General features: G+C 33.0%; 2 protein-coding genes across 3 annotated transcripts; both read right to left on the reverse strand.

The window, feature by feature from the left end:
• Positions 1-387: 387 nt before the first annotated feature.
• Positions 388-1,912, reverse strand: LOC139898427 (glucosamine 6-phosphate N-acetyltransferase-like). Its single transcript, XM_071881158.1, has 2 exons — positions 1,806-1,912; positions 388-1,067 (listed from the first exon to the last, which is right to left on the reverse strand). Exon 2 carries the CDS (start codon positions 1,033-1,035, stop codon positions 565-567), a length of 471 nt encoding a protein of 156 aa, XP_071737259.1. The 5' UTR covers positions 1,036-1,067; positions 1,806-1,912; the 3' UTR covers positions 388-564.
• Positions 1,913-3,967: 2,055 nt separating this feature from the next.
• On the reverse strand, positions 3,968-9,793 carry LOC139898428 (pollen-specific protein SF21-like). 2 transcript variants are annotated; one of them, XM_071881160.1, is made up of 13 exons: positions 9,401-9,793; positions 8,044-8,304; positions 7,482-7,769; positions 6,717-6,816; positions 6,528-6,607; positions 6,313-6,401; positions 5,702-5,762; positions 5,522-5,608; positions 5,349-5,426; positions 5,204-5,260; positions 4,866-4,921; positions 4,440-4,575; positions 3,968-4,320 (listed from the first exon to the last, which is right to left on the reverse strand). In XM_071881160.1, the coding sequence occupies exons 3-13, from the start codon at positions 7,539-7,541 to the stop codon at positions 4,105-4,107; spliced, it is 1,020 nt and encodes a 339-aa protein (XP_071737261.1). In that variant the 5' UTR covers positions 7,542-7,769; positions 8,044-8,304; positions 9,401-9,793; the 3' UTR covers positions 3,968-4,104. The 2 variants fall into 2 exon arrangements, with proteins under 2 accessions (XP_071737261.1, XP_071737260.1); XM_071881159.1 differs by having other exon boundaries at positions 7,482-8,304.
• Positions 9,794-20,715: the final 10,922 nt, after the last annotated feature.

Genomic DNA, 20,715 nt, shown 5'->3' on the forward strand with positions numbered 1-20,715 from the left:
ATCCTTGATTCTAAATTCATCAGTTTTGCACAAACCTGGGTGCTGGTTTGAGCATTCTTCTACTACTTTTTTCAAACCACATTTTGGATAGAATTTTCCAATGGGCTGTTTTAGATGTAATGTCTATTATTATATTATTCAATTTAGTAATCATTTGATTTCCTATTTGCACTTGTTTATAACCTGCAATAGAGATACTATTTGGTGTACTAACACTGAAGTAATTCTATAATTTTGGTTAACATGCAATTTTCACTTATGCTGTCACAACTATCTCACACTGTTAAAATGCCAACAACTTTAACAGCAGTTATAAACTGAAAAATTAGAACTTGAAGATCCCCTTAAACTTGTAGTAGTATCAACTATGAATCATTAAATTCGAACTTGAAGATCAAAAAGAAAAATTTAATTGACAAATCAACAAGCTCGATTGCAACAATATATAATTGCTTCGATCTTTATTCAGATCTTCGCTTTGACAAACAAGGGGAATAAACGATCCCAACGTTTAGTATCTATAACTAAACATGTGATTTAAACGCGAGATTATAACTGATATTGTCAAATGAAATACTTAACCATCTGAATTTCTTTCTCCTTAAATCCGCATTTCTCATAAAAAGCCTTATTATCCGCACTACAATCAAGAATCACCTTATAACAACCAGTCATACGAGCATGATCAACAAGAAAGCCAATAACTTTCTTACCTAATTGCAACCCTCGTGCACTCGAGTCAACCACAACGTCTTCAACGTGTCCGACTTTCCCACAATTCCTTATAAACTTCTTTTCGATAAACACACTTCCAGTTGCAACTATCTTAGACAAAACTAAGTCTTCAATCACACATATAACATGATCATCACCGCATGACCTTAGCTCTTCAAATCGTTTTTGAAATTCTTCATCTGATACAGAATCACAAACTGTAAGTTGTTGTAACAGTTCCATGAATCCCTTGTTTTTGTCTGTTACGTCCAACTTCCTAATTTGATATCTTTCATCACTAGAGGCTGCGTCGATTTGCATATTCCCAATACCGTTTTTATATAATCTAGTACCTAAAAATTGAATATTCATCGCACCTTGTTATAAACCGATCACTCAACAATCTTACATATCGTTATCTTGTTCGTTCACTTAGTAGCAATCAATAAAGATAATATGTTTCGATGCGATTTCATTTATTTTTACGGAACTTATTCTAGAGAGACATCTTACCAACAATCAATAATTTCATTAACTAATAATGGGTATAGCCTACCACCGAGGCATTGTATAAGCTTTGGGTTGGATCTGAGTCCTAGTTGGCGCAGGTTCGAATTCGGGGAAGGTTTTCTCAAGGATTCTGTTGTGGTGAATAAAGGTGTATCCAAAGCACACCGGGTACCTAATGCGGCGATGGTGTGTGAAGAGTTTGCTTTTCGTTCAAAAAAGCAATCCAAAGCACACCGGGTACCTAATGTTGGTGACAAATGAGAGCATTTCGTTCAAAAAAAACAATAAATAATGGGTATAGCCTAACATTTCTACTTTAATAAAATAAAAATAAAAAAGTAAATATGTAATTGCATTTGCTTTTTGTTTTTTGTGTGTAAAAACATCATAGTGTACTAACACTGTAAGATAGCATACATATCACTGTAAGGAAAGTGTTATTCGAAGATATATCTGACAGAAATTAAATATACAAGATTTATATTCGGATAGAAATTTGAAACCCTAATTTCACATTGATGGAACAATCACATGTAAATTGAAGAATAGAACAATAACAATTACGAAAAGGATAAGCGGACCTTAAATCTGGAACAGTTGGATCATAGATTTCAGAGATGAAGACGTATCTGTAGGGGAGAGGGAGTTTAGCCGAAAAGATGAAGGCGTCACCGCTTTTGGGTTTTCTTGGCCCATTAAACCGATCAGAATTAATTATCGGCCCAGTTTTTATTGGGCCACAAATGGAAAAAAGATGAAGGCGTCACCCTGGATCACATTTTGGTTGCTCATAACTAAGATAAACGTGACAAACACAAAATTTGAGCTTCAAAATGTTGTTTGTTATGGGCATGAATGATGAGATGCACATAATATGAGTGTTCAATTAGACTAATTCTCTGTCACTATGTAATATGACTATTTCTTAACTTTGCGTGATTATCGGCTCTAGTTATTGAGTCGACAACAAGCGTCGATTTATTGGCGACTTGACTGACTCTTAGAGCCTAAATTAAATTTCAAAATTTGATTTTACCATTTTCATGGCGTCTCAATTTTATTTTTAATTTTATCATATATTTTTTCAATAAATTTCCTACTTATTGGTCGGAGGTCCACTTGGAAACAATCTCTCTATCCGTCGAATAGAGAGGGATGACTTTCTCTACTTTTGAGAGTGTTTTCACTCTGGGTGGAGAAATGACTTGTCTATATTCTCGGATAGGGGAAAGATTGTCTACATCTCACCTCCCTCATACACCACTTATGTGGTATTGAGTTATGTTGTTATTGTTGTTGTTGTTGTTGTTGTTGTTGTTGTATAATCGCATATACAAATTTCTAATGAATAAGGTTTTTCAAGTTCATGTTTCGCATGAAAGGGGAGTAATTTTAGTCAGTTGTGTGTGGCTTTATCTGAACGAGAACTATTTTTAATATGTTGTACCTAGCCTAAACGGGCTATTATATGAAGGTTTCCAACCTTTTTCTCCACCTTTATTTACTACGGGAGTATATAGCAACCTACATTCTCGACCATTTTGTTCAGAATCACAGCTCACCCCTACAATCGCTTGTGCATTCTTGTTTATAACACTCATTTTCTCGATAGCCATCGCAGTGCTTTACAGGATTTTAATACTACTAACCAATGTACCGTAATCGTTTTAAGCATGTTTTTAAAACTCTAACTAAAGAGCCAAACAAGCCATCCAAGCCAAAACCAACAAGAGAACGAGAAAAATAAAAAATAAACAACTAGACGTGAACAAAAAGAAACAAAGCAAACGCGAAACAATGGGCAAGAACAAAAGAGAATCATGAAACAGAATAAAACAATCACAAGCCATCAACATTAAACTTTTTCAAGTATGCTATAATTAAAATTTCAGCATATTGCCCAACTCATATTATATGGTACATAAAGAGTATTCATTTTGACCCGCTACCCAACTCATCGTTATACCACCTCTGATGTTCAATCATGTTTTATGGCAGTTCTAGTGAACGAATTTGTATTCCAAGCAGATGACGTCAGTTTTCATAGAACAGTTACCAGGGTTTAACATTCTAGTAATCGCAACCGTTTTATCACTACAATATTACTGGTATTCTTTTCAAGGCCTTACAAACTGGCGACAACGTTATCAACAATATTCAGTATAAACTTATGGATGATACTTTTGTTCGCATGCATATTTCGTTTAGCTAAAGATTGATTTTACATGTTTAGACATTTATTATTATGTTCCTTTGAAAACCTTATTGAGCTGATAAGGTATTGCTAAGTTGCTAACAGTCCAACACACTAACTTAGAGATGGGTTTGAATGTCCGATGTGGATTAAAAGGAACTTGAACAAACGGAACCTGTCAAATGCTCCAAACGTGTCAAAAGTGACCCAACGAGTTTAGATGTTCTTAACTTAATGCAACTTTAAGTTGTCAATAACATAATATAGTTTTGCCAGAATCAACTGTAATTGGTTAACAATATGGGAAGGTCCAACATGTATTCAAAACCAAAATATTCATGATACTGAATTTGTGTCAACCCATTTAGCCAACCCGCCCAGCTTTGCACATTTTTGCCACATAATGGTCATATAACTGGGAAGCAAAAAAATTATATAATGCACTATTTGTAACAATTGGAGTGAAAAGGCATGATTATATTTCAACTTTACATAATACAGAGTTTCATATTCGAACAGACTACATACAAATAATGAGACTGCGCGCTATTCATTCAAATAACAAATTTCATTTCCTCTGTATCTGTAGTTGTATTGTCACCTTTCCAAAGAGAAAAAGAATACCCCAAAGGCACGTATTTTTTTGTTTTTATAATTAATGTTGGACGAAAGAAAGAAAGTGTTAACTAGCTAGATACCCGTGTTTTTATGGGTCTAAGCTTCACACCCATATTTTGAGGGTAAAGAAGCTTAGGGTTGATGCAGTACGGGCTGAGAGGGCTCCTCGGGCTATTTATAAACCGGGATGGTCGGAAAAATCCGTATCTCATCAGAAAACACTCAAGCGGAATCAGCATTGCATGAGGTTGTTCTTCTGTCACCATTGATCCACATGCATGAATCTTGCAGTACCAATTTATTTATGTAAAAGTATAAGTAAAATTAAAATTAATATTATACTATAAAATTAAGTTTTGTCTATAATATACTATAAAAATAAAATTAGGGTGTGTAAACATACCTCTACTAAAGAATAACATTTTGAACCCAATTTAGTAGTCATGTGGAGGGCTTCGTCGAAAAATGGAGAGCTGTCGCCAACAAAGATAATCGTTTTGCATTCTAGATTCTCTAATTCTTCAGTGATATCGCGTCTCCTGCTCAAAACGATGCACATTTAGAAATATAGGATCTTAGGCATTAAATGACAAAGACTCCTTTAAAAAAAACTCATGTAAAATGGTGCAGCCCATTAACAATGCTTCATGGGGGACTTTCGGCTCGTACAACCCATCTGATGTGTGTTCACTTTCAAGCCAATTATTTTTATTATTACAATGGTTTGATCCATTAGAAGTAAGACACAACCAAAATCGGGCCCAATTGTAAGTAAATAGGTCAAAATTGGCACCTCTACTTAGGAATATCAGTGGTGTATATTCTTTACCTATTAAATGCACGAAGATACCGCCACACGTTAAGGTTATCTCTCTCGTCCAATAACTGTCGGACAAAAACAAAGCACTCCGTTTAAACAACAAACATGTACTTTTCATAAGCAAACTTAACATATTGCTCATTTTAGCCATTTAATATTTTCAATTCTTACGGTCTCATTTATTTATATGATGTGTATAGCATGAATATATATGAGTGTGCCCAGTATGCTAAGATTGTTACTAGTTTTTAATCTCGTACTCAAACAATTATAAATCAACAGTTATCAACATTTTTCAAAAGTTAGAAAATTTCATATATGTTAAAAAAGTAATGTTCGAAACTAACCTTCCTGCATGCTGTAACCATATTGGATTCAGGTACTTCTAGATTACCGCAGACTTCCTAAATAAATCGGTAAAATCTTGTGATCATAATAATATTTTTTTTACTAGAGGGGGGGAAATTTTAAAATGCAGAAGCTGGAATATACCTTACTGAAGTATCGGTGAATTAAAAACTCCTTCAACAAGTCACACATACCATAGTAATAGAGCAATTTCGACATGAACTACAAACCAAAAGTTTTGGTTAACAATATCGATGATAAATGAACGCAATCAAGAATAGACATGAAACATAATAATAATAATAATAATAACTAACCTTATTGTAGAACCATTCATTCCAAGAAGGTTCTCTGCATAGAGGGGAAATAAGTATCAAACCGGTAACTCTTTCACTATACTTTATCTGTCACCGAAAAAAAAAACACACTTGGTCAAACATGATGAAGATAATCCCATCATATGGACTACACGTTAACAAGTAAATGAGAAATCATACTGCAAATAGTGTAAGGATGTAAGCACCCGCCATTACTCCCATACACATCACCGAGCCAAGCCTAAAAAATTTAAAATACACACCATCAAATAAGTTAACTCTGCGGGATCTTGACCGTCGTACCAATTAACATCCATTCTTCTAGAAGGTTGAATCTATCTATACATTATATATAAAAATGTGAAGCATTTTCCTTCCACTTCATCCTTATGCCATATATAATAGTGTCTTACCAATTAATTTATTTACTAAAAGATCCAATTATATTTGCTAACTGTATAAAAGAAACATAATCCATCAACAATTTTGAACACTCAACAAATACGTACACAATGTTAGCAGAAAGTTTCTAACTTGCAACTCCTAGTAAAGCAGTAGAGATACAAAATTAGGTGGGTCACGCGAGTTGGGTAATGGGTCAATACGGTAACCTAGAATCACTTTTTGTCTCAAGCTTTTTCTGAAGTGTGTATTGCATAAATAATTTGAAAATTGTACTATTTCAATTATATAATATGGTTTGGAACCTTTATGCAACAGAATACACTATGGACGATTTGATACGTTGTTTTTCTAAACAGAAGGCACGGAAAATTTGAAATTGAGATTACCTAAAATGATTAAGAACCACAAGAATTTGATCACAAAGATCCTCAACAGAAGGCACTGGATCATCTATAGGAATTGATGCAGCTCCTATCTGAAACAACGTAAACTATAAGCATCATCTATCATCTATAACCTATATATGAACGGACATGAACAGGCATAATGCATCGACTAAACTATAATCTTAAAAAAAAAAAAAAAAAAATTAACAGATCACCTCATGGCCGGGTGGGCTAATGTGATAAATGCAGAAGTTGGGGAGTAGCAAGGAAGCTGCTTCCGGAGAGATGAAAAGTCCTTAGAAACAAGACATGCCAGCCCATTATTCACACAAACAAAAGATTATTATTGTATGATAACATAATTTATAATGAAAATATATGCGATTCAAATTCATGTGGCTTACGGTTTTGAGCTAAATCGGGGTAAGTAATCAATGGTGGCTTTTCTTGATCTCCATACACGGTAACAGACACAGAACCGCAGCCAGTCCGGATGATGTGTTCCTGCGTTAACATTTTACAACACGTAGACAACACATAATCATTAGAGTTCGATGAATGCAGTAGTTGCATGTAAGATTTCATATCCAAAACACAAATAGTTCATGGTAAATGCACATAAAAGTTCAATAAATGTGAAATATAGATTGTTTGATGATCTGATATTAATCCACGAAATCGCAATACTCAGTTTCAAACCTTTGTCTAACCACCCCCATTATTTAATTTCTAAATAGGAATGAAATTTGTGCAAAAATGATTCATTTTTGCAAGCAGATCACAAAGTAAATCAATCATATTTTCATTGAAAGTATGTTATAAAACATACAATCCAGAATAAAATTTCGAATACAATACGCAATACCACAAAATGACGAGAGCTCTGGTCTAAATGGGTATGTAAATTTGGTAAATATTTCTTGAATGTGAGCAATTGAATTTGATCTATTAGGAAGCAAATAACTTTTATATACCCTTTCAAAATTCTGTAACCATCTTTATCTTTCTTAGCATTTTATTTTCATAAATTATGAAAATATCTTATTCTCAAATACATATTCAAGAAAATAATGTGATGAAAAATGTATTAACGCATGCATGTGAAACAAATATAAACATACAAGTCCAGAGACACACCAAAAAAAACAAGAAAATAAATAAATAGATACCTTTCCATTAAGATGAACAGTCGGTAAATCAACGGAAATGGAATGACCGGAAACTGCCATGGCTGGCGGCCTCTGTGTCCGACGGAACCCTTTCTTTTTTTTTTTTATTTAGTTTTTTTCTCTCTACTTTCGTCCTTGTTGTTGTGCTAGGGGGTATTAGTTTCTCTCTCCAAAACCTGCCATCTTATAAATACTATCCTTTTGTGGCTTATATTCTTCCTTCACTTCCATTTTTTTCTCTCCATAAAATTTTCAATTCGATCTCTCCCCACGAAAGAAATGAAATAGCTAATGAATGAGCATTTTTAAAAGTGTTACTTTTATTATCCAAAACAAAAATTTTAAGTCTTGAAAAGTAAATGGTTTCTTTATCTGTGTGCATTATGAATGCTGGTTTTGTGGGGATGATTGTATTATTCATAAACAAAAAAGGCATTGCAATTTAATTTAAGAAGCAGATTTATGAGAGCCATCAGGTGACAATAAATTAAAAAAAAAAAAAAAAAAAAAAAAGACATTGTATTATTCCCTCTGATTATCTTTAAAAAGCAATCAGGCAAACCTCGACATAATTGAACAAATCTTTGCCAGTGTGTTTGAAGCTCCCTTAAAGGGTATCGCCGCATTTTGTATTGCTTGGTTCTTGAGACATCGCAATGACGTCCATTTAGGGCGTACTAGACAATGATGTCAACGTCTCGGGGATTTGTCTTGTTCTGGGTCACAGTCATGGTTCCAGTCACAAATGCTCCTCGACGTATAGTCAGCAAGTCTTCAAGATATAGCACCGTTTGTTTCCAATGTGTGCTCCTGGACCTAGGCCCTGGTTTACAATGAAACAGTGCCAAGTGGGTTAATAAAATCCAGTTTTGAATTAGTTAATTCTGGTTCTGTTGGTCTGAACTAGTCAAATGGATAACATAATTAATAACTAATGGATTTGAAAGTAATTCACAGTGTATTATAAACAAATAACTTCATAAGACATTGTTATACAAAAGTTATATTACTATTGAATAGTAAGACATTTCTAATCTTATTTAGCAACTAAGTAATATAAATTAAGTACTTGATAAACAAAACAAAAAAACTAACATTAATTTTTAGGGATGAAAAGCGTTAGCCGCTTTGACACATTACACATCTCAGCCTAACTTACCCATGTTGTCACTACTAACTTTCGGCATCCACAGCAAAAAAAAATTAAAAGTTTTGCATGTAACACAACAAAGTATGTGTGACAGTTCTATCCTTGTGACTTAAATTATTTCAGGATATGTTTCATATCTAACAGCTCAAGCAGCTGAAATCAAACAGTTAGCTTTAAAAGTAACAGGCAAATGAGCCAAAAGTATTATATAGAGTATTTAACTGCATAAAAGCTCATAAACTGTTAAATTCAGATAAGTAGAGTATTATTGGAATTATATAACATATGTGCTCATCTTTAGCAAACTAACTATTTATCAAATACGTAAAATTATTAGAAGAAAACTATAAACGTATTTCAAGCCAGCCAGACATGTTACCGAATTAGCATTTTCATTTTTGACACATTAACCAACCCTGACGACCAACTCCTTATGCAGTTTTGCCACATTAAAGAAAAAGGTACATCGGTGGTACGACGAACATTTGATCTTGTCTTCTTTGTATGACAAAAAGTAGTAGAAACATTGTATGCTAAATTGATCTATTTCAAAACCTACCAACAGCACACAACTGATACATTGTATGCTAAATAAGTTTTCACGCAATTAACACAAGAACAATCACTAACGACGTTAGCTAATAGGCATTGATAAGCAAAAAGACAGTAATTCATCAAATTGAAAGCAGGAACAAGTAATACTTGGTGTAAATTATGAAATACATAAGAGTAAAGCGAGTTAATAAGATATAAAATTACGAATATGTACCAAAATGAGAGTAGAAATCGAAGTGATAATCAGCGCTGGTGTGACGATCCTCTGTGTATGCACATGGTGGAACCTTGTTGGAGGTTAGAGCTAGCAGTAGCTGCTTCTTCAATCGGTTCATATGTGTCTTTGTACTGCAAACTCAACTTTGGAGCTTCAGTCATTGAGTATTGGTTGTTTGTGTTCCGTACTGAAGGGAGCTCGTTTTTTAGGGTTTTAGAAGGGGGGAGAAGGGAAATAAGAAGTGAAAGGCCTGTTTTTAGGGTTTAAGGAGCTCCATGTGATAGTGGCCTGGCTGGCTGGCCTTTTGTTTGTAATTTGTAAAACTTGAACCAACCTTCCCTGACAATGGCATTCCACAGTTGTTTCTGCCATTGAAAATATGAGAATGAGGATGACCTGTACATTTTTTTACACAACATATATATATATATATATATATATATATATATATATATATATATATATATATATATGAAATGATTTTTACACAATACTTGATGTTATGCGAGGGGTATATGAAATAGTATTAATTTTTACAACGAAATACTATTAAATACAATACAATTTTACACAAGATATTTATTTATTTATAGAATGGATATATCTAAACCTTGCTACAACACTTATAGGCAGTGTACCTAATCGTACAGTAGTGTAGTTTTTAGTAAGTCCGGTTCGTTCCACAAGGATCTTTAAACAAGCTTAACGCTATATTTTTAAAAACTATATTTATAAAAATACAAAAATATATATAAGTAGTATTATTATTATAAAAAAGGAGTTTTTACCGTTTAATGACCGGTTTGTCGATTTTAAAACTTTAGTCGCAGTTAAAACTTAATGTAAAATATTAAAAATAAATATAACTTAATTTAAAGCGTAAAGTAAATTACGATAATGAAATTGCGATAAATAAAAGTGCGATAAAATAAAATTGCGATAATTAAAGAGTAAGATAATTAAAAATGCAATTAAATACAATGACAATAAATAAAAGTGCGATAATTAAAAGTGCAATTAAATATGAAATATATAAATTATGCTTATTTAAACTTCCGTAATCATGATGTTCGACGTGTTGATTTTAGTTTATTTCCATGGGTTAATTGTCCTTTGTCCTGGATTATTCAATATGTCCATACGGATTTGTCCATAATAGTCCATCAGTCATAATCATAAAATGCGAAAGTCTTCGTCAAATTATTCTTATTCTCGAAGTCAAATATTCCAACTAATTGGGGATTCGAATTGTATCAAGGTCTTAATACTTTGTCTAATGAATACACCAGGTTATCGACTGCGTGTAAACCAAGACTTTGTTAACAATTACACCAATTACCCTTGAATGTAATCCACCCCTGTTTCAACAAGTCTATTAACTATTAATCCAGTTCCGTGTCCGGTAAAATGAACAATTATTGGTATTTATAGATATCCCGCCCACCGTGCCCAGTCAAGCGTATGTGGTTATATATAAATACGTCAAATTATAAGTCTATATATTAAATTAACGAGGTATCGTGTAGTTAATATAAAGCCCATTAATAGCCCATAGTCTAATTTCAACAAGTCTATTAACTATTAATCCAGTTCCGTGTCCGGTAAAATGAACAATTATTGTTATTTATAGATATCCCGCCCACCGTGCCCAGTCAAGCGTATGTGGTTATATATAAATACGTCAAATTATAAGTCTATATATTAAATTAACGAGGTATCGTGTAGTTAATATAAAGCTCATTAATAGCCCATAGTCTAATTTCCACAAGTGTCGTTCTTTTATCCAAACCCCAATTATGGTACAAAGCCCAATTACCCAATTTTAATATTTAGCCCAACATCACGATTATTTCGGCATTAAATAAGCATAATAATAACTTAGCTACGAGACATTAATTTAAAAATAACATTAACCATAACTTACAGTGATTAAAAATAGCGTAGCGTTACACGGACAGAATTTCGACTTACACCCTTACAACATTTGCTAACATACCCTTATTATTAGAATTTAAAATTAAAATTAAAAATAAAATATAATATATATATATATATATATATATATATATATATATATATATATATATATCTATCTTTACGTATATGAATGAGAAGAGAAAAAGATAGATAAAATCATCACCAAACTGCGAAATTTATAGGACCTGGGCTGAAAAAGTGTGCCATGCGATCGCATGGCTTTTGTGCCTCCAGGCCATGCGATCGCATGGGGGTAGGTACCAGCTCACATTTTTTTGTTTTCAAGCTTGTCGACGTTTTAATAAATAAATATAATATATAAATAATTATAAGAATTATTTAAATATTATATTATATTTATGTGCATAGTTGACTTGTAATTTTTAGTCCGTTGCGTCGAGCGTTGAGAGTTGACTCTGGTCCCGGTTCCGGTTTTTCGAACGTCCTTGCGTACAATTTAATATCTTGTATTTTGCGTTTCGCGTCTTGTACTCTTGTAATTTGGAGACGTTTCTCATCAATAATTTGAACCACTTTGATTGTACTTTGTACTTTTGAGCTTTTTGGTCGTTTGCTTCTTCAATTCGTCGAATCTATCTTTTGTCTTCACCTTTTATTATTTAAACGAATATCACTTGTAAATAGAACAGTTGCAACTAAAAGCTTGTCTTTCTTGAGAGATAATGCTATTAAATATATGTTCGTTTTTAGCATTATCAAATATTTCCACACTTGAGCGTTGCTTGTCCTCAAGCAATATAGTCTTGAAATAAAAATACTAGAATCACTTCTTTATTCTTCACACTTTGTACATCAGTGATTTCTATACGGCGGTATAAACAATGGTAGTAACGTTGTGGTTTACAGTCCCACATGACTATAAAAATTTAGATCCTTTAAGGAAATTGGATCTTTATGAAAACATTTGATCTTTTGAAAATTAAATCTAGCTTTTACCCTAGAATAGTTTTCCGGAATAACCCTTCACAGGTGTTTGCAAATTGTTTTTGTGGGTTTGGTGGGTTTCAGATTTGAAAATTTTAGCTCAAAACTTACGATTTTGTGTCACCCACTTGCTAACCTTGTATTGGGAAAGCAACACGTCCAGTATACTTGCTCCGTATATTACCTTTCGGTAAACTACCGTCCGGTTGTAAAGGAACAAGCAATTGTTAAGGCAATGTCCCCTGACATGCTTTTAATTATGGTCTATAACGTGTCGGATGCAATTACTATCCTTGGTAGGAGCAATAGTAAAGCTCACCCTTATAATTTTTCGGTCTGACACAGGGTCCTGTCTTTGACCATACTATGCAACCACCGTTCTTACGGTTGACACCCGATTTGGTTCAGGTGACCTAATGAATTCTAGGTGAATCCCTAGGATTTTACGTTCAATGGTAATGAACGCATTGAAAATGGGTTTTCAGATAACAAATCGGTTTGTAATTTTGATCAAAATATTTTCTCGTTCAAGCTCGAGTTTAGATATCATTGAATTCCATGAGTTTGTAATTCTCAATCTTTAAGGTCAATCTCTAGGATTGAGTAATATCAGGCTCAAAAGCTGATTTTTGATCTTTTAAGGAGATTATCCTTTCTGGGGATCTGGTTCATTTGTCTTATCCAACTAATTTGCACTGCGTCCTCCCCATTTTACAAGACAGATCCTCTCATGGTTAGGATAAGTCTGACCACTTGGCGACCCTGTTTGATGCTGAGGTCCGTGGATTTCCAGCTGATTTTCGTGATGACTTTTCTAGATTTTTCGTCAATCTACAGCTGGTCTGGACGACAACTTCCTGACCTAAATCAAGAAGCGCGTTTCTTTTTCGGAAGACTTTACTTCCTTTTAATGAAGGAATTGATTCATCGTGTAGATCCATCTTTCTTCCAAATATATTATAGTAAATAGGGTAAAACTGATAAAATTGTCCAAAACAAAAGTATCTTCAGTTATTTGTACAAAAATATGTGATATATGTTCAAAATAACTTGATAAATTTTTCCCACACTTGGATTTTATTTTCCTTTTTATTGTCCTCTATTCCATTTTAAATGAATTCTAACATTTTGGGTTGTTTCTCAATTTATGTCCTTTTCGAGGTAACAATAATTTCGGTGTTAACACCTAGTTTTATCGTTCATAAATATGTATAAACATGATTTTGAAATCATTTAATTGAAAATTTTGAAAAATTTTACTAGAATTGGGTAGTTAGTATATAAGACTAGGGCTGTTCTTTATTATCAGAGAGCACTAGATTCTAATACAACTACTGCGTTACTAGTATTTCTAATGGTAACCAAGTGTTTAAATTTAAAATTTTAAAAATCCGAAAGAATTTAACCCCTTCCCACACTTAAGATCTTGCAATGCCCTCATTTGCAAGAAATCAGTAACAATTTAAATTATTGAGGGTGATTAGCGTAGAAAAATGATTAAATTTTACCAAAGTTTTCAAACATATTGGCGTTTGTTTGTTGAATGATAAATGGTGCACATCATTTGTTCATTCCGTCTTGTTGTTACATCACATTTGTTTTTCGTTTTGTCGTCAAAAGTATTAGCTTTTGCTGAACTTAATGTCAGTCTTTGAAAATGCGCTGTTTTACCCTGTTGTGTGCAATTGACAATATACATACATACAAATATAAACATGCATGGTAATTTGAAATGGGACTTAAAATCCCACTTTCAAATCAAATATGAAACATTAGTACAACAAATAAAAATATTAAACATTACAATAAAAGTATCATAATATAATGTGTTTAAACATAAATAAACAGAAATAATAAAAATTAAAAATCATATAAATTACCAACCGGAACTAAATCAATCTGGATAGGGGTTCCAGTTCATGTCGTCGTCTGGGTTCCATGGTTGGTGATAGGTGTACTGGTAGGCCTGGTTAGGGTCGTAAAGAGTATATGGTGGTCTTATCTCGGGCTGGTGTGGAGGAGAGTAAGCTGGTCGGGTCGGAACGTAGTGATCCTGAGGTGACAGCCGGCTCATAATCTGATGCTGATGATAGTCCCATCTATCATGCTGTCGTTGCCTGGAATGCTCGTAATCATTCCGGGCTTGCCACTGCTCCATCCGACGAAATCTCTCCGCGTTTGTCATGTCTACCTCATCTACACGCTGGTAGATATCAGTCATAGCCTCCCGAATGACATCCCTAATGTCATCCGCTTCCTCCATTTCCTCGTCTGATCCTCTCTCTACCTGTGGATGACTACCTTCATAGGGTATTGCCTGGTTGCGTCTACTCTTCAATGCGTTAGCACCCGCATAAACCCTCAATCCTAAAAGCTCAACCTGTTCCCTACATTCCAAAAGTGGACCCTCTTTGTAATAACCCGACTTTTTCCGTTAACTTTCCGTTAAAAAACATAACAACCGTTACTTAAAATCTACAATTTTATATGTAATTTTTTTTATAATATACTACTATTAATATTGGTTACATTTTTTTTGAAAACACTACGGTTAGTGAAAACGAAAAAAAATATATTTTAAGACAACAAAATGTATGATTATTAATTATAATAATTAGGTTATATAACAATTGAGTTTTGAAAATCATTTTAATTAAGTAGGATGATGATACTTATATTTTTATTCAACAAGTATTTATACGCGTATTATACGACCGTTTCTAGATATATAGTTTTATACACTAATAATTCAAACTAATAAATGAATTAATAATTCAAATTAATAATTCGGTTTAATAATTCAAACTAATAATTCAGTTTATTATTATAATATTTTATATTATATAATGGATATAAAAATTCGTAACCCACTTGCCAAATACTCCCATAATTTACGTAATACATGACTTATAAACATTATAATTATTCTATCATATAATTTAAATATTATAGTGATATTTAAACATAATCTTAATAATTGACTGGAATTAAATATAAAAGGTTTCGAACAATATACATAGATGTATTTTTTTAAATATGAAATTTATCAATCACAGGAACATGTTAAGGCAAAATACATTAGGTTTTAGATAACGGATAAAAATCTAATAAATATCTAATATATATATTTTAGGGATACCCGTAAATGTCATTGTTAATTACCCTTGACTATATATTATATCTATATTTCCTTACTATTAAACCTGTGACTACAAAAATTTATAACCCGTGTTTATTTAATATTACACCCATGATATATCTATACTAGTGACTATACAGTTAATACCCGTGATATCTGTTATTGAGATAGATATTTACCCGTGACTCTATCTTATCTATATTATCTATATCAGATTATTTCATCAAACAACCACGTACACAATTTTTATCTTAAGAACACCCATCTACTATTCATCATCTTCATCGATCTTCCTTTCTCAAAAATACCTTCAAGAAATCACTTGATCATAAAATCGTTTACATATTCGGACTCCTCTCGAAGAGCTCTACAAATCTATACCAATAATTTCTTGATTAGGGTAAGTTTTAAAAACTCTAATTTTTGAGTTTTCATGTTTTTGATACATATTAGGGTAGATATAGTGTCTAGTGCTCAAGTCCTTGAATATTTACAAATGAAATGGTGTTTAATTTATCATTTGAGTAGTTATAATGAAATTCCATTTTTGAACTGATATGAACTCATTCTTACATGTTAAATACAGTTAATCAAAGTTCATAATTGAATTGCTATCGAAGAGTAGTTAATTTTTCATATAGATATTGCTCTATTTCGATTTCTAGATCAAAAATTGTGATTAATTGATTTTGGTTTGAAAATTCGTATTTGATATTGCTAATCTGGAAAAGTTGAGTTTACAATCTGTTCTTGGAATGATAATATTTGAAAAGAGCTTGAAAAATTATTAACTTTTCGTTTAGATATCATATGTTTTCGATTTATAGAACTTAAGTTATGAACGATTGAAGTTATGTTTTTGTATGATTAAAGGTGAACTCTTTTGGCATGCTAAATGACATATAACTGATAATATAAGTTCATAGGGTTGTTGGACTTGAAAAACCACTGATATTCGACTCAAGAATCGGGTCGATTCGAATTTTCTTTAGACTTTTACGCTTGTGCAAAGTTTGGTACATGTTAATAAAAATGTTGTTTGATTTCTGAAAACTGCACGAACATAGTTTAACGTATTCTGTAACTGTGGCTTTTCTGGGACAAATCAGACTATATGAAAAATTGGGTAGATTCTCCACTTAAAAACGCCGCATATCCAATTGGCGGTGACTGATTTGGAGTTGCGATGATTTTTCTAAAAATCACAGAAGTTGCTGCTGTAAACCTTGTTTTAAACTTGTGTTTTTGCAAATGTTTCGGGTTATAAAAATAATGACCAATACTTGAGACTTGAAACTTTTTGTATGAACTTAATATACTTATATTAACTATTTCATATAGTGTGGGGTGTTCTAAAGTGGTAATTTTGTATATGTATAAACCATGTAATTTAAACCGTCCGTTTGGACATTTAACCTGTTTAAGCCAAAATGTGTCAAAATGGGTAACGGGCACCGAGGACACGTCTGATATATCAATTTAAGTAAGTTTGAAGTTTGTAATGTTTTAAAAATGATATTTGGCATGTTTTGATCAAAATGGGTATTTATGACCCATTTGAGTCATACGCGTCTACTTTGACCAATATGCGAAATTTTGAGGATCAAAGGTATGTAACACGTCTAAAATATTATTTTTAAACTTATGACATGATTTTTACATGCTCAAGTATTATGGTTTGGAATTTGAGTTGTCAATGAAAATTTTTTATTATTTTAGTGAAAGTGTCAAAATGACTCTCGGGCTCACTTTGTAGGCTCGTAAATTATAAATGATTAAGTTATGGCGAAAGCTATTAATTGGGTCAGAAAGTAGATATGAGATGCTTCAAAATGATATAAGATATGTATGATTTTGTCAAGTCAAAACTAGTTTAAAACGAGCCTGAAAACAGGATGTTGGTGCTGACTTTTAGTTTTGGTAAAGTGTCAAAAATTACTCTTAGGTCTACTTTGCGGACTCGTAAGTTGAAATCAGTTAAGTCTGGATAAAAACTATTAATTGGTATTGAAAGTATTTACGACATGCTTTAAAATGATATATTATATGTATGATTTTGTTAAGTCGAAACAGGTTTAAAACAAGCGTGAAAATGGGTAATCGTTGCTGATTTTGAATACTTAGCATTTTATCAGCAGTTTACATTTTATCAGCAGTTTATGTTTCGGGAGGCTGTTTTCGTGAGGCCATAACTTTCAAACCGTAACTCCGTTTTCGTCAAATAAACTGTCTATAGAAAGGTGGGATGATATAATTTCCAATGGTAATGACCTAAGGTATTATATCAAAGTTGCTGAGACCCGGAATCAGCTGTAAAATAACTAAAAAATACATATATGTAAATAATATTTTTTTCTAAGTAAAAATAGATAACCTAAGTTTGACTTATGTTTGACTATTTGACCAACTTGGGTAATATTATGAGATTGTTTATTTGTGTTGACCATGTTGACTGTGTCTGACTTGCGTTTGACTTACATTTGACTTACTTTGACTTCTGTTGACTTTTGTTGACTTTTGCTAAACTTTGCTAAATTTATGAGTCGGACTTGAGCAATAGGACTATACTTACCCTATGGACCGACCTAGCTTATTAGACACTTATTGACCAACATATGTTCTCTAGGTTGAGGTCTATGGTTACTTGCATTCCGATATTCGGTCACATCTCTGTGATTTATTTCTGAAGTTGTCAGGTGAGTTTCATATGCTCCCTTTTTAATTGCTTTTGCAATCTATATTTTTGGGCTGAGAATACATGCACTTTATTTTAAACAATGGACACAAGTACATACTTAATTCTACACTGAGTTTGAACCGAAAATCCCTTAGCTTTGGTAACTAGTAACTGCCGGTTATAAGAACTGGTGGGCGCGAGTAGTTATATATGGATCCATAGGGCTTGACATCCCCGTCTGTTCCAGGTATAGAAATCCTAGCCTGAACTATAAAACAGACGTATGCTATTTGAGTTTAGTACACGTTAGTTTGCGTGTATTGTACATGTTGGTTGCATGTATGTTAAAACAGGGGTACTTATTAGATATACGTTAAAGTTTAGTTACCAGGGTGTTCAATCTTGTAGAATATTTTGATAAACGTTTCTGGATGAAACAACTGAAATCTTGTGATCCACCTTTATATACAGATTATGCGCAATATTAAAACTATGAACTCACCAACCTTTGTGTTGACACTTTTTAGCATGTTTATTCTCAGGTCTCTAGAAGTCTTTCGCTGTTTGCTTATACGTTATACAAGCTATGTGCATGGAGTCATACATGCTTTATTAGAGAAAACTTTGCATTCATAAAATCATCACCATGTATCTTATTGTGACTGTATTGTCAACGGATGTATTAATGTAAACTATTATTTACGGTGATTGTCTATATGTAGAAATCATCCGATGTCGAAAGCCTTGGATTTAGATATTCATTTATGGTGTGTCTTTTCAAAAGAATGCAATGTTTACAAAACGTATCATATAGAGGTCAATACCTCGCAATGAAACCGATGAATAACGTACTGCGTCAATAGCAATTTTGGCGGGACGTTACACCCTTGTTCCTTATCTACACCCAAATACTCTCCAATGAGAGTAACAAAAATACCTCCTCCAATTATCCCCCCTTCCTGTATTCCTTCCACCATCTTAGACAAATAAAAACCAACACAGTAAGGGATATTAACAAAGCCTCTTGGGTCTCGAATACACTTTAGGTAAAATAAATCATGTAAGGTCAATTTTTCCTTGTTGTGACCTCTCTGTGTAATCGAGTTAGCCAAAAATCTATGAATTATACGAACTCTGTTAATATGTAAGTAGGTATGTGTTCCTGCCCGCCCAAAAACATTATAATCTGACATACGCCTCCAGACGGCGTTCGCGTTAAAATTCCTATCTACCCTTTCACCACGATAAATCAAATTCATACAATCGGGTAGTAGTAATTCAGCGGGCGTATGTATCTGCAAAGCCTTGGCCATGTCCAGCATGGACATCCTGTACATCCTACGGCCAAGTATAAATCTAAGAAAACTTCTATCATCTAATCTATCTACATCTACATTTAATGCTATAGTACTCATCAGCTCAACACACCATTCCTTATATACAGGTCTACGAATGGTGAATAGACTTTCCCAATCGGTAAAAGAAGAACTGCCATACCTTTGAATCAGTAGCAGTCTAACACGGCCAGCTAGTTGGACCCTTTCCAAAGGATCCCAATCAATTACCCTAGGCACCTCTACATCTTTCATTACTAATTTGAATTTATTACTTTGATATGCCGGGTAATCTCTCCAGCTTCTATCGAATCTCAAATTAGGATGCAATGTATGTTCAGGAATCGTTGGGTATTCTACTGGCGGATGCATCGGAACTACTATGAATTCATTAACAAACTGTAGCGGATCATAATAAGGTACATGTTGATCAGGCTGATGTTGTTGTTCCTGTTGTGGTTCTTGTTCGGGTTCTGCTCGTATTGCGGCTCATATTCTGGTTCAGGTTCCTGTTGTGGTTGTCTAGATGATGATGAAGCACCAGCAGTATCGGTTTTCTGCAAAACACATTAAACACAAAATTTGTGCATCCAAATATGCATTAGTGTTAGCAAAATAACAATTTAAATTAACCACAATAACATATTCAATCAAAATTAAACTTATACACATTTTCACATTTTTTACAATTCTACACTTTTTCAAATAAGCACATATGAAAATGTATACAAAGTTCATAAGCATTTAACTTAAATAACATGTTAAAACAACCTTTACTAGCAATTAAACAAGTCTCAAATGGCAATTATATCAAATTAATCAAGTTCATGAATTTTGTACCTAAAAAGTCCACTTTAATCTTCAAAAATCATGTTTAGGATCAAAGTTTGGATCATTTAGCTACCTAAACATGTTACACTACTTAATTTAGCAATAATTCATGACAAAAATCGGTCATAACCTGTTTATATCAAAAAATCCCAAATTGCTCAAGAACACATGTAGCGACCCGTCAAAATCGTCATTGACGGCGCCGTCTACTTAGGTCCCGTTACGTGGTCATAAGTCTTTAAAACAACGTTTGACCAAAAGATATGTCGCATTCATTTCAAATGTAAAGATTATTCAAAGTTTACAAGAATAGTTCCACCACAAGTTTACCTTACAAAGTTATAAGTACAAATGAAACTTATGCGACACAATTTAAAAGTAGCCAAAAGACACTCCATGTATGCATATA

The sequence above is a fragment of the Rutidosis leptorrhynchoides genome, chromosome 3, assembly GCF_046630445.1.
Source record: "Rutidosis leptorrhynchoides isolate AG116_Rl617_1_P2 chromosome 3, CSIRO_AGI_Rlap_v1, whole genome shotgun sequence".
NCBI lineage: Eukaryota > Viridiplantae > Streptophyta > Magnoliopsida > Asterales > Asteraceae > Rutidosis > Rutidosis leptorrhynchoides.

Bases quoted from the DNA above. Each gene is read 5' to 3' on its own strand.
- LOC139898427 (XM_071881158.1), bottom strand. From the start codon at position 1,035: ATGCAAATCGACGCAGCCTCTAGTGATGAAAGATATCAAATTAGGAAG.
- LOC139898428 (XM_071881160.1), bottom strand. From the start codon at position 7,541: ATGGCAGTTTCCGGTCATTCCATTTCCGTTGATTTACCGACTGTTCAT. The intron at 6,608-6,716 runs GTAAGCCACATG...CTTGTTTCTAAG, and splicing joins CCCCGATTTAGCTCAAAACC to GACTTTTCATCTCTCCGGAA. The intron at 5,763-6,312 runs GTAATCTCAATT...TAAATTTTTTAG, and splicing joins GTGGTTCTTAATCATTTTAG to GCTTGGCTCGGTGATGTGTA.